Below are 17,032 nucleotides of genomic sequence, written 5' to 3' on the forward strand. Positions count from 1 at the left end.
TGCCAATGTGGGTGCCTAAGAAATGACTCTGGGGCCGACTGACCCAGAAAGCATCAGGATAGGCTGCCCGGCCATCTCCTTCCCTGCAAGCCATTTTCTAGAACCTGCTGAAGCCTATGATCCCTCTCCCCAGTTACCCCAGCATAATGTGCATTGAGAATAAACAAAATCACTGCTGAAGGTTGTCACACTTCATTCCACCGGATTTAACGATTCAGAGAGCCACACTGGGGCCAGCCCTCCCTCTCAGCAGAGAATATTATCTGTTCTTCCTCACCTGGAGTGAAAATTCATGAGAAAGTTCCTAATCCTGTAAAGCTTAACCCCAGACAAGGGAAAGAAGGTGTTTGAGGAAGGAGGAAATGAGGAATAAAAAAACATAATCCTTCCCTATTTGTATAACTCTATTGTTTAGTTTTGGCCTATCCTTATCAGTACTAAATTTTACAGAATACTTTTCTTTAAAAAAAATCTTAAAGAAAGAGTGAATGGCCCAAAAATTTAATCACATGAAAACATGAGTTTGGCACTCCCACTCCCCTCATCGCAATCATTTTTGTATTTGACAATAAGGCCCCAGGTTGAAATGACTTGCCCATGTAGTTTCTCTATGACATGGTGAAGTCATATCAAATCCAAGGGCTTACAGATAAATAATACAGGGCTTCCTGCCTCCAGTCAGTGAGAACAATCATTCCATTGATGGCCGTGCGCAGGCTGACTTTAAAGACAAGACGAAACTTCTTTCACTGGCACGGACACTGGAACAGGAAGGAGGTGGCCAGCAGACGAGGTGGCCACAGCCTCCAGACGTGCAGCTACTCCTCAGCTGTCCCATCCAGGATTTGTTTGAAGGAGAATGGAGAGAACTTGTAACCAGCCCCGGTGTAGAACTTGTTTTGGAACTCCACCCTGTTGTTGGGGGCAAGGAGAAGAGGAATTGAACACAGAAATGAGAGGCTGGCAGCCAGAAGGGAGAAGTGGAGAGATTGTAAAATCAAGCACCAGGTGATGAAGGCACCCCTGGCAGTCATCATAGGAATCCTGAGGTTTGGGGGGTTTATTTTCAAATCCTTCTCTTGCCTCCCCCTGACACCTTCTTCTCTGCCCCCCATTTTCTCCAGGCTTTCACTAGTGACCTCAGGGACCACAGCATAACCTCCCCTAGACCCCCAACCCCCAGGGAAGTCCTTTCTGGGCAGCACTGTCTGAGGAGACGGTCACGAGACAACGCATCGCCAGGCTGTACAAGGTGGTTTGCTTTCATCCTGATCTTAAACTGTGGAGCTTACATAACTGCAGAACCATCAGAGTCTTGACTTACACTTTTATAACTTACATAATGGATACCATAAATGGTCATTTCTGTGTTATTATGTTGCAGAGTTCATTTCTCTAATGACATGGGTAGAAATAATGGTATAGCCTCGGGCAGGGAAGGCTATGATTCTCTCAAATCAACAGGTGAGATGGAAAACCTTTTCTTTACGAACAATGGCCAAAGATGGAGGGAGGAAGCCTCAGTGAAGCTAAGGAGAGTCTGGTCAAGACATATGGGAAACCTGATGCTTCAGTATAGACGACACACCCAAAATTCTTGGCTGAAAAGAGACCCGGGAGAGAAACAGAACCCTAAGCAAATGTTTGCATATTCGTCAGTCCAGCGATGGCCAATCATCTCTGGACACATCTATGAATGTCAAGGACCTCCAGTGAGAGCCTTCCTCCTGGGGGGTACCCTCCTTGAGTTTCCCTTTTCTGAGAACTATTTGCCTGTTCTGTTAGTGTAATTCCCACACTCAGCAACAAGGGCCAGAGAGCCCAGATTCGCTCAGCATCTCCCTCTGTGAGCCTTTCCAATCCGTCATCTTACCAATAGTTGGGGTGTCCCTTATTTTGAAGCCAATTATAATAATAAATGAACATTTCAAAGGAGTGAATGTGAACTAACATGCCTTTTAGAGCAGTCAGTGTGTGTGTGTGTGTGTGTGTGTGTGTGTGTGTGTGTATAAGACATCATTTAATGTCACACCAAGAAGGGACTTAATTAAGGTTCCAAAAAGGCATGGGAGTTGCTAACATCACACAACAGGTCAGGATTTGAACCCAGTCAGCTAGCCCTCCCTCCCATCCACCCTCTTTCCCGAGAGCATATCTACGCTACAAGCAGTTCATACCAGTGTAGCCGCAGGGCATGCAGGAAAGCGGAGAGGCCCTCCATGATCAGAAGGATGGCTACCGTCAGAACAGCAAACACAGCAAAAATGATGAAGACCCCCACGAGTCCTCCCCAGCCTCGTATGCGAAGGCCAATGTTCATCACCATTGTCCAGAGCACTTCAGACAGTTCTGCCAGACACAAGAGAAACACTCTCAACCACATGGTTTATTGGGCAAATGCAGATTACTCTCATACAGTAATCCTGGATCTGCATACCCTACAATTCAGCAACTCCACTCACAGTGGAGAACGTGGGCATCTGCACCCTAGGTTACCTGCCTATGGTCATCTACAGCAGTTTTGGAGGAGTTTCCATCAAGAGGACAAGTATATGATGGCACATTATTCACCAGTGAAAGTGAGCAAATCATAGCTACTGGCAGTAACATGAAGGAACATCTAATGCCAAAGAAGTGAAACACAAAAGAATACATGTAGTATGATTTAATATGTACTGAATTCAAATTCATATATTAAAGCCCTAACCCCCAAGTGATGCTACTTGGGAGATGGGACCTTTAAGAACTGAATAGGGGGACCTCTCTGGTTGCCCAGTGGTTAAGACCTTGCCTCCCAAAGCCGGGGCCGAAGGTTCGATCCCTGGTTGAGGAACTAAGATCCCACATGCCTTGCAGCCAAAATACCAAAACATAAAACAAGCAATGTTGTAACAAATTTAATAAAGGCTTTAAAAATGGTCAACATCAAAAAACAACTTTAAAAAAAAAAAGAAATGATTAGGGTTAGATGGGGTCACAAAGGTAGGGTCCTCATGATGGTATCAGTGCCCCTTATAAGAAGAGACATCAAAGAGCCCTCTCACTCCCCCTTCCAGGGAGATACTATCATCACAGGAGTGTGTACAAGAAAACAAGCAGCCAAAGCAGTCAAGACCACACTAACTCTGAGCACCTGCTTTTCTGCTGTAAATCAATAACCAGGCTCATTTTCACTGCTTTGGTTTCTATTTATTTAGCACACACTTTGGCCTGGCTTCTCTGTTCTTGGCATGATGCCCAGGGCTGGGAATGCAGAGTTAAAAGCCAGGGTCCTTACCTTTCAGGAGCTCACAATCTAGTAAGACAGGCTAACAAGACAGGGTTACAATCTGTACTAGGTCAGAGCACCTCCAGAACCTAGGGAAGGGCACCTTCCAGACTGGGGGCCAGGGAGGAGGACCACCATCAAAGGTGCCAACCATGCTGAGTTCTGGAGGAGGAATGGGACATCAGGCTGGGGAGAGGGTTAAAGAAGGGAAGAATATTACAGGCGAGGGAGCTGCAGGGCAAACACACAGGGGGCCCAGATGGCGTGGCCTCTTCAGGAGCCTCAGGGCAGTTCCTCCTGGCCACTGCACAGGAAATGGGGAGGGGGGTGGGCGTAACAGAGAGCCAGTCGGGGCACGGAGGGAAACACCAAGAGTTAAGACTGGAGACGCGGGCAGAAATCAAGAGTGATTTTACAAAGTAAGTCCATGAGTCAAGATTCCAGATTTAAGTCATTCTTGGGGCTTGCATCTTTACCAACAAATACAAGTGGCCTGTAGAAACTAGGAAAGGCAAGGAAATAGATTCTTCCTAAGAGCTTCCAGAAAAGACAGAGTTGCCAACACCTTGTTTTGAAGCCTTCGGCCCTCCAGAACTGTAAGATAGTCAATTTCACAGTGTTCCAAGCTGCTGTGTGCTATGCTTAGTCACCCAGTCACGTCTGCTACATTCGTGATAATTTGTTACAGCAGCAACAGGAAGCTGATACAGAGGGTAACCATTTCAGCAACACAAAGCCAGACCTACTGAGAAAAAGTCACTTCTATCAACACTTTGAAAGAAGAGCCACTCTTCTGGCAAGCACACTAGAAACAACCCAGAAGGCACTTTCACCTCCAAGTACATTGCATCTGTTTCTGAAGGGACGTGTGATGGTCACCCTGCTGAGCGGCCCACTCACTCACGTGCATGTGCCAGACTGAGGGCCCAAAGCCGGAGGTAGGAGGCTGTGTTGGAAATGCAGCCCAGGCAGTACTCAATCGTGTGGATGGCCTGGTGCACAAAGATGTCTCCAAAGTTGAACTGAAAGACAGAATTTCTGATGTTACTCTATCAAGTACTTTCTACGCGAACACGTTACAAATGATACATGGAGAAGGCCTGGGCTCTGCTGTGAAGACATTTCTAGTTGAATGAGGGGGAAATAGGTAGAGAGAGTCACAGTAACATAGGAATGTCTGGTGAAAAATGAACCTTAGCCAAAGACAGGTCTGGCTTAGTCCTGGCTCCTGGGAGGCAGTCTCAAAACCCTTGAGATTTCCCAAGTGAAAGAAAAGTCTATATTCTAGCTGCACTGGTCCCTGGGACCACACCTCATCGTCTTTGCTAATGAGGTATCTATACAGAGGCCTTTGGTAGTTTAAGTGGGATCTGGCCTCACCTGAAAGACCAACCATGTGGTTAGAGACTTGAGACTTTGAGCCACATGTTATCGACCCAAACCCAACTCCAGGGAGGGAGCTGGAGAGTAAGTGCAACCACCTGGACTGCACTTGGGTCAGTCACGCCTCCATAATGACACCCCAATTAAACATGAAACACAGAAGCGGCGTGAGCTTCCTGAGTAAGCAACACAGTGACACAGCCGCATGTCAAGGTCAACGCCAGGAGAGCCGTGCGTCCCTAAGGACACAGGAGCTCTGCATTCAGAACCTTCCAGGGTCAGGTTCCGCTGACGTGCCTCTTTGGAGGATTGTGCAGACTTCGGCTGTAAATGATACTGCAATTGAAAGTATAGCATTCTCCTGAGTCTTGTGAACTGTCTACAAATGACTCAACCCGAGGGAATCTGAGGGCTCCCCACCCCCAGACTTGTGGCTGGTGTCAGAAGTGTTGGGTGGACTTGGAAGTCTGGAGATGTGTGCTGGAAATGTTAACCTGGAGCTGGGCTAATCGCTGGTGAGGACAGACATGAGGGGAGACCTGGAGAGGGGTCACAGTAACATAGGAACGTCTGGTGAAGAATGAACCTTAGTCAGAGAGAGGTGTGGCTGAGTCGTGTCGAGCCTGTATGTGCTTTGCCCTGGGAGACCCAGGTACGACTGTACTGCGGGAAAGAGCCGTCCAGCAGAGCCTGGAGTTGCCACCACAAGGGCAGCCGGTTCATGGAGGAGCTGGCAGGGGCACACCGACTGGATATATCCTGAGGCGAACGAGGAAGATGGCTGAGGGAGGTTGTACAAGACAGGCTGGGGCTTGATGAGTCAGAAGATGTGTGGGCTGGATTCTAAAACATTCCAGCAGGTCTCAAAGACCTGCCAGTATCAATCACCACTAACAAGGGTTACTCTCTATATCTGGAATCTTGTTGGGAAAACTTTCCATGATCCAATTTTTCAGTAATTCTGACTATCCATTGGTACAAATGAATACTTTTTTAAAAGGTAATTAATACCACAAATGGAGCTACTTATAGCATCTCTCAGGCCTCACAGGAACCCTCTTTCCACTCCAGAATTAGAAGACAGCTCCAGTTAAAACCCCCAACCCGGGGTTCAGGACTGTGGGTGACTTCAGTCATGGGATAAAAACAGTCAGCTGCCTTCTCTGGGGAAACATGGCACATTCCCAAGGAGGGGAGTGGCTGCCCTTGGACAGAAAGGGACAGGGAGGCAGGAGAGAAGAACACAATTTGGGAATTCATGTGCGAGGCAATGTCACAAAGATAAGTGAACAAAGTCGAGAAAGCCAGGGTTGAGGCAGGAGCAAGCGATGGCAGCTGCTCTGGCTTACATTGGGGCAGAGGACTGGCGATTAATAACCCACCTCTTGCTTCAAGATAAGGGACCAGATTTGGGCTCTGCAGTTAAGTGAGGGCACTGATGGGGAAAATAAACCAGCAGATTCCCAGCGGCACAGTTCCGAGCCAAGGGGTCCTTGGTAACATTTAGGAGCTTCTATGTTACTAAACTTGAAGCTGATATGCACCTCGTACTCAGAGCAGTACCTGGGCAAAATTTAAAAATGCCCCCTGATTGGTTGGTAGGTAGCTGTAAACTCAAGTGCTCCCCCTTCCCTGGGATCTCCCCAACTTCCCATGACTTAGGGATGACAAGGCCACCACCAGCAGGGTCCTCCCAACCCTCCCAGCTCTACTGCTTAAGTCCAATCTAATGGGCTGGTGCCCACATACTACTGGCTGTTAAATACGTGAGCATCCTCCCTGGCTAGAACTGACCTCTAGAATCTGTACAAACTGCAAGCCTTCATAGGGTGTCAAGTCCCAAATACCTTTTCTTTAAATAAGCCATTTTTCCCCTAATATTTTGACTGTACAGCTTCTGGGCTCTCAGTTCCCTGACAAGGGATCAAACCCAGGTCATGGAAGAGACGGCGCCAAACCTTAACCACTAGGCCACCAGGGAGCTCCCTTAAATACCTCTTGATCGTCCTCATCCTGAGCCCCGTGGACGCCTGCAGAAGCACCGTGACCAGAGCTGTCACCTTCAGAGTCCTCCGTGGTGTCTTCTGGGATCCTGGAGGCCTGCAGCTATCAGCAAACAAGAACATGAAATGTCAGATTCACTTTTAGGACTACCAACATTCTCTGTAAAATAAAGGCGCTCACTTACTATTAGCTATGTTCCAGGTACTGTTCTAAACTCTCCATTATCTCATTTAGGCTTTGTAACAATGTTTTTTATGTAAACACAATTATCCCCCCGTTGTACAGAAAAGTAAACTACGGTACAGAAAGGTTAAGAAATGAACCCACGGGATTAGACAGCTAGTGAAGGCTAGTTAGTGGCAGAGTAGAGTCAGTAGGCAGTCTGATCCTGGGCATGTACTTTTCTCCATGGTGTTCCAGAAGGTGCCAGATTAATCATGCTCTTTACAATACACCAACAGTCTTGTGACCCAAACGCCAGATTTCTACAAGCAAATCTAACCAGGAGGGATTAATGAGTGCTACTGTCTGAATGCTTGTGACCCCCACAAAGTTGATGTTAAAATCCTAACCCCCAAAAATGAAACTATTAGAAAGTGGAACCTTTGGAAGGCACTTAGGTCATGAGGGTGGAATCCCTGTGAATGGAATTAGTGCCCTTATAAAAGAGGCTTCAGAGAGCCCCCTAGCTCCATCTGGTAAGGGCACACAGAGACGATGCCAGCAGTGAACCAGGAAAGTGGTCTCACAAGAAGGTGATGATACTGACACCCTGGTTGTGGACATACAGCCTTCAGAACTGTGAGCAATGGATAGCTATTGTTTTAGCCACCCAGGATGTGGTATTTTGTTACACAGCCCAGGTGGACTAGACAATGACTTTTCCAGCACAGACACACATTTTAAAATAAAAGCATTACTTTATAAAAAGAGCTAAGAGGCTTCCCTGGTGACTCAGTGGTAAAGAATCCATCTGCCAATGCAGGAAATATGGGTTCGATCCCTGATTCGGAAAGATCCTACCAGGGAGCAACTAAACCCATGTGCCACAACTACTGAGCCTGTGCTCTAGAGCCCAGGAGCTACAACTGAGACCATGAGTTGCAACTACTGAAGCCCGTGTGCCTAGAGCCTGGTCTCCACACGAGAAGCCACCATAATGAGAGGCCCAAGCACTGCAACTAGACAGTAGCGCCTGCTCTCCACAGCTAGAGTAAAGCCCCTGCAGCAATGAGGACCCAGTACAGCCCAAAATAAATAAAAATAAAAACTTATAATAATTTTTTTTAATAGCTAAGAAAAGAATTCAAGGGGAAAAAAATCTAGGCGTAGTTGCCATTCAATTTGTCCTGATTTTATCCTTGAGTCTGAAAAGAATATTGAACTCAAGTCACCCTGAAACTTAATGTCCCATGGCCAAAGTTGTTCTTAGAATGGTTTCACAGGTAGGGTATTGCAAATTAGGCATGAAGGCATCTTTAGCTTTCTGTCTTCTGCACATCTGCACCTAATATTTGCAGACCTTTAGGCCAGGGTACAAATGAAAGTCCACATGATACATGTTTAAATATTTTTAGGTATAAATCAAGCCAATAAAGTCCCAAACAAAGTATATTCTGGCCTCTATCTTGGCAAATAAATTCTCACAAGAGCTTGGAGAGCCAGGTGCAAATTCAGCGTCCCACACCAGGACCAGGGCACACAGGCGAGCTGGCCCTGCCCCTGGCATGTCGCCCTTCCCTTCTCACCTCTGATTTCATCTCACAGCACAGGGACCGTGGCCTTGTGGGCACATGTGTGGGCACTCCCACCCCAGACATCTACTTCCCACCCACACTCTCCCACAAACTGCTGCTCCTTGACCACACCAGGGTCAGCGGTACCCAGTGGTGTGGTTGGCCCTTTGTATGACCCAGAAGTGGGCTTGAGTCCCTCTGGACAGGAATTCCAGGGTGCCGGGTATCAAGCGGGGGCTCTGGGTCAGCCTTTTCCCTTGGCCTGTGCTTCCTTGCCCCATGGTGAGGAAAAGAACTCAAGTTAACATTAGTCTTCTTGAAATCCTATTTTCTCTCTCTGTGAACTTAAAGAAGAAAATATCAAAGAAGAAATGGAAGAAAATTTTTCCATTTCCATCCCCTAAATGCTAGCCTTCTCTGGACATATCCTGAAATTGTTTCAAGTAAGCATAAACAATTGTGTAGAAGTGTGATCTGGGGGACTTGATAAATCTCACTGACTCTTTTTCCCATTCAAAATATGCTGTTCTACACCCCCTAATAAACATCTCACAATGCCTGAGCTGGATGCTGTCTGAAATAAAGTAGTAATTAATTTTAAATTAGCTACTTGCACCTTTATAAAAACACATAAAACACAGGTGCAAAAAGACAGACACAGGTTGTGGACAGCAGCACTATGTATTAATTACTAACACTGGAAAAAAGCCAAAAACACTACCAATACTTTGATGCTTGAAAATTGTGGTGCTGGAGAAGACTCTTGCGAGTCCCTTGGACAGCAAGGAGATCAAACCAGTCAATCCTAAAGGATATCAATCCTGAATATTCATTGGAAGGACTGATGCTAAAGTTGAAGCTCCAATACTTTGGTCACCTGATGTGAAGAGCCGGCTCACTGGAAAAGACCCTGATGCTGGGAAAGATTGAAGGCAGGAGGAGAAGAGGGTGACAGAGGATGAGATGGTTGGATGGCATCACCAACTCAATGGACATGAGTTTGAGCACGCTCTGGGAGATGGTGAAGGACAGGGAAGGCTGGCGGGCTTCAGCCCATGGGGTGGCAAGAGTTGGACACCACTGAGCAACTGAAAAACAACTATCAATACATGAATAGATAACTAAATTGTGGTACATCCATGCAAGGGAATACTATACGCCAATCATATACATATAATCTCTCAAATACAATATCGAATGAAGGAAGATTCAAAAGAAGGCACAGTGCATGATCCCATTTAAATAAAGTTCAAGAACAGGGAAAACTAACTACAGTGTTAGAAATCAGGATAATGATCAACCTTGGGGCAAGAGGGGCAGGAAGCAGGCACAAAGGGGCTTCAGGGCCTGATGATGCTCTGAGTCTCCACCTGAGTGCTGGTCACACAAATGTGTTCATGTTGTGATACGTCACTAATATGTGCCCTTATCAGTTGTGTACTTGTATATGTGTAGTCAGTCAGTTCAGTCGCTCAGTTGTGTCCGATTCTTTGCAACCTGGTGGACTGCAGCACACCAGGCCTCCCTGTCCATCACCAACTCCCAGAGTTTATTCAAACTCATGTCCATTGAGTCGGTGATGCCATCCAACCATCTCATCCTCTGTCACCCTCTTCTCCTCCTGCCTTCTATCTTTCCCAGCATCAGGGTCTTTTCCAATGAGTCAGTTCTTCACATCAGGTGGCCAAAGTATTGGAGTTTCAGCTTCAACATCAGTCCTTCCAATGAACACCCAGGACTGATCTCCTTTAGGATGGACTGGTTGGATCTCCTTGCAGTCCAAGGGACTCTCAAGAGTCTTCTCCAACACCGCAGTTCAAAAGCATCAATTCTTCCGTGCTCAGGTTTCTTTATAGTCCAACTCTCACATCCATACATGACCACTGGAAAAACCATAGCTTTGACTAGACAGACCTTTACTGGCAAAGTAATGTCTCTGCTTTTTAATATGCTGTCTAGATTGGTCATAACTTTTCTTCCAAGGAGCAAACGTCTTTTAATTTCATGGCTGCAGTCACCATCTGCAGTGATTTTGGAGCCCCCAAAAATAAATAAAGTCTGTCACTGTTTCCACTGTTTCCCCATCTATTTGCCATGAAGTGATGGGACCAGATGCCATGATCTCAGTTTTCTGAATGTTGAGTTTTAAGCCAACTTTTTCACTCTCCTCTTTCACTTTCAAAAGGCTCTTTAGTACTTCTTCACTTTCTGCCATAGTTTCTTCTTGGCTTTCTGCAGGGACCCAGCATAATAGTAATACAAAGGAGCCTGAGGAAATGGGACCTCTGCTCACATCCCCTGAGGCCCATCAGAACAAATCTGTTCACAATGTCTATGTATTGGGCCTCTTTAAGGTTTCCTAGAGGGAACTGGGAAGGGGCCAAATAATTCCATTATGGAATCATCTCATGAATGGAGGTGGGAGGAAATGTTTCTAACATGAGAAAGGACCACCTAATCAGCCTAAGGAATCAACCCACAGCCCTACACTCCAAGGGCCAAGGAGACAGACCTCCGAGCAGTCCTCGGGAGCTCCTGTTCCCCCGAGCCAGTCTAGGAGGTACCATCCAAGGTGGCAGACCACAGAAACACCTCCACTTCCTTCCCCATTGTACAAGTCATCCGTGGGGAGAAGGGAGAAATCCATCACTTTGAGTTCCACCACTATTTAAATAGTTTTGCTGAGCAAAGAATAAGACAAGCTATGGTTTGAGATTCCAGGGGCTCTGGACAGCCAGTAGGAACCCAGCCCTCGGATTACGGGCAGGTGGAGCTTCTAGGAAAAACAGCTGCATTTATGTCTGCAAAAAAGATATTTGCCACCTTCCTTCCAAACACCAATCACCTATTTGGACAATGGTCCACCTCAGCTGTCCTTCATCATTTTAGTCTCTCACCAATTAACCAAACAATAAACAAGTATTCTTTGCTTTGCCTTCCTATGTGTTTATATCCCACATAAATTATATTTCAGACAGGCTTTAGATCTAGTCAAGGCTGGCAGGAAAGAGTGGGAGGGGCAGGTGATTTAGAAAGAGGGCGCCACCTAGGGGTCAACCTCCTGAACTTCAGCCTCATCCAATCTAGATCCCTGACACAAAGGTCAGCCAGGTCAGAGTTTAGAAAAAAAGGTTTATCTAAATATATTCACAACCACTTAAAATACATGTGATCTCAGAACAGCCCATTTAATCTTTTGCACTATCAGAGGGAAGCAGAGACTGATCATTTCAAACAGCACCTGTGTGTCATTTCTAGACTCAAAAGCTCCCTGGACAGTTGATCTTCCTTATTCCTACTTGATTTAGGCCGACAGTAAATTCTTTATCACCCCCTGAATAAACCTGAGGCTTGGGAAAAATTCAGACAAAAGGAGGAAGTGGGCTGAAACTGGTGTTTGAGAAATAGAGTGAAAATCACAAATAAACAAGAACGGACTTATTTGAATTTGTTTACTCCTCTAGTTTCCTCACACGATCTGTAACATAATATAGTGGATGCATGCTAAGTTGATTCAGTCGTGTCCGACTTTTGCGACGCTAAGAACTGCAGCCCACCAGGCTCCTCTGTCCATGGGATTCTCCAGGCAAAAATACTGGAGTAGGTTGCCATGCCCTCCTCCCCAGGATCTTCCTGACCCAGATCAAACCCTTGTCATATTATGCTTCCTGCATTGACAGGCGGATTCTTTACCACTAGCACCACCTGGGAAGCCCAACATAACATAGTAAAAGCCCACAGCTTTATGAAAAACAATGTTCAGTACACAGTAAACCTGTAGTGTAAGACTTATTTTTAACTGAAAAGAAAATCACATTCAGACACCTAGAGATTATTAACCAACCCTAGACTCACCACACAAACCCCAAGCACAGCTCGCAACACATAAGATTTAAATGTGACCATTAGACTGGACCATAAGGAAGGCAGAGTGCCTAAGAATTGATGCTTTCTAACTATGGTGCTGGAGAAGACTCTTGAAAGTTCTAGGGACAGCAAGGAGATCAAATCAGACAATCCTAAAGGAAATCAACCCTGAATATTCATTAGAAGGACTGATGCTGAAACCTTCAATACTTTGGCCATGTGATGCAAAAAGCTGACTCATTGGAAAAGATCCTGATGCTGGGAAAGACTGAAGGCAGAAGGAGAAGAGACTGGCAGAGGATGAGATGGTTGGATGGCATCATCGACTCAATGGACATGAGTGTGAGCAAACTCTGGGAGACAGTGAGGGACAGGGAGGCCTGGCGTGCTGCAGTCCACGAGATCGCAGAGTCAGACAGTACTTAGCAGCTGAACAATAATTATGCTGGAAACGAGATGACCCCAAAGAAAAGCTGAGCTCTACAGAAGGAAGCATACCTAGGGTGGGCCAGTCCCTTACCTCACCACCCTCACCTCAGCAGGCCCTTCAGGCCCTGGTAAACCCAGCATTATCTCTAAACCCCTGGCTTAAATTTCCAGGGAACCCGCATTCCTACCCACAGTGAGGGAACTGAAGTGGATGGTGCTTACCTGGGATTTCCGATGGTTGGCTCTAAGGATAAACGGCTTAATCAGAAGCATCCACGGCACAGAGATCAAAGCCATGATAACAAAGAAACTCTGGACTTCTTGCTGTAAGACCGAAATGGAAAGCTCTTAGCATTTCAAGGTGACTGTACAGCATACTTTATATGATACAAATGATCAATATGGATCAACTACACATGATCAATACACACGATCAACCACACTTCATTTGGAGAGATCAGAAGCATTTCAGTAGACCCATTAGCCTTCCCATCGTGGGCTATTCCCACTGCAGAGAGAGACCTATCAGTCTGGTGGTGGGGGGTGTCCACTCACGGCAGGCACAGGGATCAAACGCGTGTCTCCTGCATTGGCAGGATTTTGTTTTATCACTGAACTACATGGGAAGCCCACCAAATATTTATTTATTGGACTGTGGCATGTGGGATCCAGCTCCCTGACAAGGGATCGAACCTGGGCCCTCTTGCACCAGGAGTGCAAAGACCCAGCCTTTGGACCACCAGGGAAATCCCATGGACAGAGGAGCTTGGCGTGCTATGGTCCATGGGGTCTCAAAGAATTGAACACAACTTAGCAACTAAACAACAACTAGAGTTTACTTTTATAATTAAAGATTATTCCATTTTAAGGTACTATTTAGACTTACAGTTTCAAGCCAATCAATTTGAAGGATTATTTTTCTCTTTCTTCACAGACAAGGTACAAGCCAATTTTCAACCCCATGGCTATAACCCCTCAGGTGCATTACCCAAACAGAAACCACTGGAGCTGCTTCAGAGCACTGCCCTCAGCATGTGGACAAGTCATTCAATCAGGGCCTTCTGAAATCTGAAGAACCGAACACGTTGGGTGCTGAGATGGCTCAGTCTTACAGATAATTTACTCTCTGCAAAACCCAAGAGCAGGAGAGATTTGACATAATCGAAATGCTTAAAACAAAAAGAAAGCCCAGAAGTACCTGATGTTGGTACAGAGGTACATTCGAAGGGTCCTTGTAGTTAAATAGGAACATGTTGATGAAGTGGATAAGGATGCTCGGGGCTCGCCGGGACACAAAGACGTTGAAGGAGCACCATTTAAAGATGATCATGAAGACCAGGTATCCAAAAAGACTCAGGATAAAAATCATCTCAGGGATGAACTGCAGAATGATGTTCAGAGTGTTTCTGAAGAACCTGGGGGTGGAAAACACACATACAAGACAGAATATTGAAGGAATGCCAATCACTCACCATTCTCTTCAAAGTACCAAGTGTTGTTTTTTTTTTTTGAACCCTGCATCCTCTCTCCAGGCAAGTAGTAATGATGCATGGGTGGAAAAATGAGAAAGAAAGGTGCTTTTGTACAAAAGGGTCAGAGAGAACCAGGGTCTAGAAGATAAAGTCATGAGGCAAAGGACAGGCTCACACAGACAGCTGGTGACCCAGCCACAGCTTCCTGTGCAGACCCAATTCATATCTACACAGTCAAGGGCGTAAGGATACAGACGCAAGGCTTGACAGCTATTCTCAAAAGGATGCTCTAAGACAGGTGTTGGCCAACAACAGCCCATGAGTCAAACTGCACCCATACCTAGTTTTGTACAGCCTGGTTTTTATATTTTTTAATGTTTTGGGGGAAAGCAAAATAATATGTTATGACACATGAAAACTACAGGAAATCCAAATTTCCGTTTTAATTAAGTTTGACTGGAACACAGTCACACTCATTTGTTTAGGTACTGTCTGTGGCAGTGTTCATTCACACTACAACACTGGAATTGAGCAGCAGTGACAGAGACCACCTACCCTGCAAAGCCTAGAATAGTTACACCTGGCTCTTCACACAGAATGCTTGTCAGCTCCTGCTCTCAGACAGAGAGAGAGTCCCACGAGACTAAGCTGGGGGACCCCCAGGTAAAACGTCAGAAAGACGTTTTAATTATAAGAGCTATTGCAGGGAAAATGGAGACCCCATGATAAAGCAGGATTGAGAGAGATAGTTGAGGCTGGCCTGACACACAATGCTAATCACAGTCCACCCAGAAAGTCCTTCCTGGTTTTATCCTGGTTTTACCTCCCGTGTAACTCTCACAGCACTTTCAGGCAGGCAGTAGTACCAAGGCACTGTCATTCGCTTATTCACTAAATAGTTCTTATTTTTCAAGTAGAACCATGTGTCTAGTCTATTGGTTTTCCAATAGACGTGGGTCATCACATGACTGGTTCTGGTCAATAAAACGGGAACGGAGGTGGCCTGTGTTACTCTGGGTGGAAGCTTGAGTCAGTCTGTAACTGACCACTCTCTCCTGCCACGGCAACTGGCAACTTCGAGGAGGTGGCCGCCCATCAGCCCTGGTCCCAGCGTGAGGATAAGATGAGCAGCACCCCCAGTGGCCCACCATGACATGTATCATGGTCTGGAGGCACTGAGAGTTGGGAGTTGTTTGTTACTACACAGTAACTGACCCATTCTGACGCCTCTATTGCCACTCTGCGGAGGAAAACGATCACAGACACGTTCAGCAACACATCTACGATCACACAGCTACAAGCGTGTCGAATCTCTGATTCTAAACCCTGCATCACTTCCGCAGTACGGTACTGACCTCCTGCAGGTGGGTTTTGGTGGATCACACACACGTCCAGCAACATGTCGATGACCACACAGTGACGTGCGCTGTGTGTGTGCTCTGCTCGGCCGCTTCAGTCGGGTCCGACTCTTTGCGACCTAAGCACTGTGGCCCGCCAGGCTCCTCTGTCCACGGGATTCTCCAGGCAAGAATACCGGAGTGGGTTGCCGTGCTGGATGTCAAATCTCTGACTCTAAACCCTGCATCATTTCTGCAGTACACTACTGACCTTCCGGCAGGTGGGTTTTGGGGATACTGACAAGCTGCCATGTCCACGAAGGGTTTCTAAATGGGCTGTTTTCAAGCATTTACAACTTTAGCACAAATATACAAGTTTGAGAAGCTTTGGTAGAGATAGAGCAAAATGGAAAGGAGAGATGGAGAAATTAACCACCAAAGAAGTGAAAGAGAGGCTGCTGCCAGTATGAAGAAATGATACCAAGTGGAATTCAGGATCTGAGGGCACTCTGGCCCGAATGCAGTGGGGCTAAGCCCAGACATAGCACCACCTGAGGCCTGGCGGGTTGCACACACAGAACACTGTGGCTGCAGCCCATGGGGCTGTGAAGAGTCGGATACGACTACGCGGCGAAACAGCAACAAGGACAGCATTGCAGGCTTGCAGTCTCTTCTGAACTCTCTAATATTTCTGAGGTGAAAGGTACACTCAGCTCAGGAGAAACAGAGGTATCATTTCTGGCAAATCAGCTTGTCCAAGCTCAAGCCAAGAGACCCAGGATGGTAAAGAATCTGCCTGCAATGCAGGAGACCCAGGTTCGATCCCTGGGTCAGGAAGATCCCCTGGAGGAGGAAATGGCTTCCCCACTCCAGTATTCTTATCTGGGAAATCCCATGGACAGAGGAGCCTAGTGGGCTACAGGCCATAAGGTCGCAAAGAGCTGGACACGACTGAGCAATTACACTTTCACACACTTTAGGAAGGAAACTTACAGAGGGACACAGGACCGAACTGGTGGCTCTGTCACCACTCATCACCGACGTGGTCAGACCAACAGGCAGAAGGCTCATCACGAAACCCACCTGTAATTGAAAAGGCTGAGAATAACACCAAAAACCATCTGGACAATTCCCAGGATAACTGACATCTTCATCTTATAGGAGTTCAAAAACGTCAGCTTGTTTGAAGCCAAGTTCCAAATCTGGAAGGGAAACAAGACAAGAAGCACATGAGACCAAACGGCGGAAGCAGCACTGACGTGCACACGCTGCCATGTGCAAAGCAGACCGCTGCTGCCAGGCTGCCTCTGACACAGGAAGCCCAGCCTGGGGCCCTGTGACCACCTAGAAGCGGGGATGGGGAGGGGAGGGAGGCAGTGTGTGGGTGAGTACGGCTGATCGGCATTGTTGTGTGGCAGAAACCAACACGAGATTGTAAAGTAATTTTCCCCAAAATTAAAGAAAGAAAAACATGAGACCAGAGTCTAGAAGGCACTAGAGCTATGTTTGCTCTGAGAAAGCCACTCAGGAAAGAAC

General features: G+C 46.5%; 1 protein-coding gene across 4 annotated transcripts in view; it reads right to left on the reverse strand.

Moving 5' to 3' along the window:
- Positions 1-269: 269 nt before the first annotated feature.
- ATP6V0A4 (ATPase H+ transporting V0 subunit a4) overlaps positions 270-17,032 on the reverse strand; it is a 67,395-nt gene continuing 50,632 nt past the window's right edge. For all 4 annotated transcript variants that reach the window (XM_043873313.1, XM_043873312.1, XM_043873311.1 and 1 more), the window contains 7 exons: positions 16,580-16,698; positions 13,886-14,102; positions 12,910-13,011; positions 6,647-6,757; positions 4,173-4,290; positions 2,178-2,349; positions 270-912 (listed from right to left, as the gene is read on the reverse strand). In XM_043873313.1, coding sequence (XP_043729248.1) covers positions 819-912; positions 2,178-2,349; positions 4,173-4,290; positions 6,647-6,757; positions 12,910-13,011; positions 13,886-14,102; positions 16,580-16,698 — 933 coding nt within the window. In that variant the 3' untranslated portion in view covers positions 270-818. The remainder of the gene's footprint in view (positions 913-2,177; positions 2,350-4,172; positions 4,291-6,646; positions 6,758-12,909; positions 13,012-13,885; positions 14,103-16,579; positions 16,699-17,032) is intronic.

This window comes from Cervus elaphus, chromosome 18 (genome assembly GCF_910594005.1).
Source record: "Cervus elaphus chromosome 18, mCerEla1.1, whole genome shotgun sequence".
Lineage (NCBI taxonomy): Eukaryota > Metazoa > Chordata > Mammalia > Artiodactyla > Cervidae > Cervus > Cervus elaphus.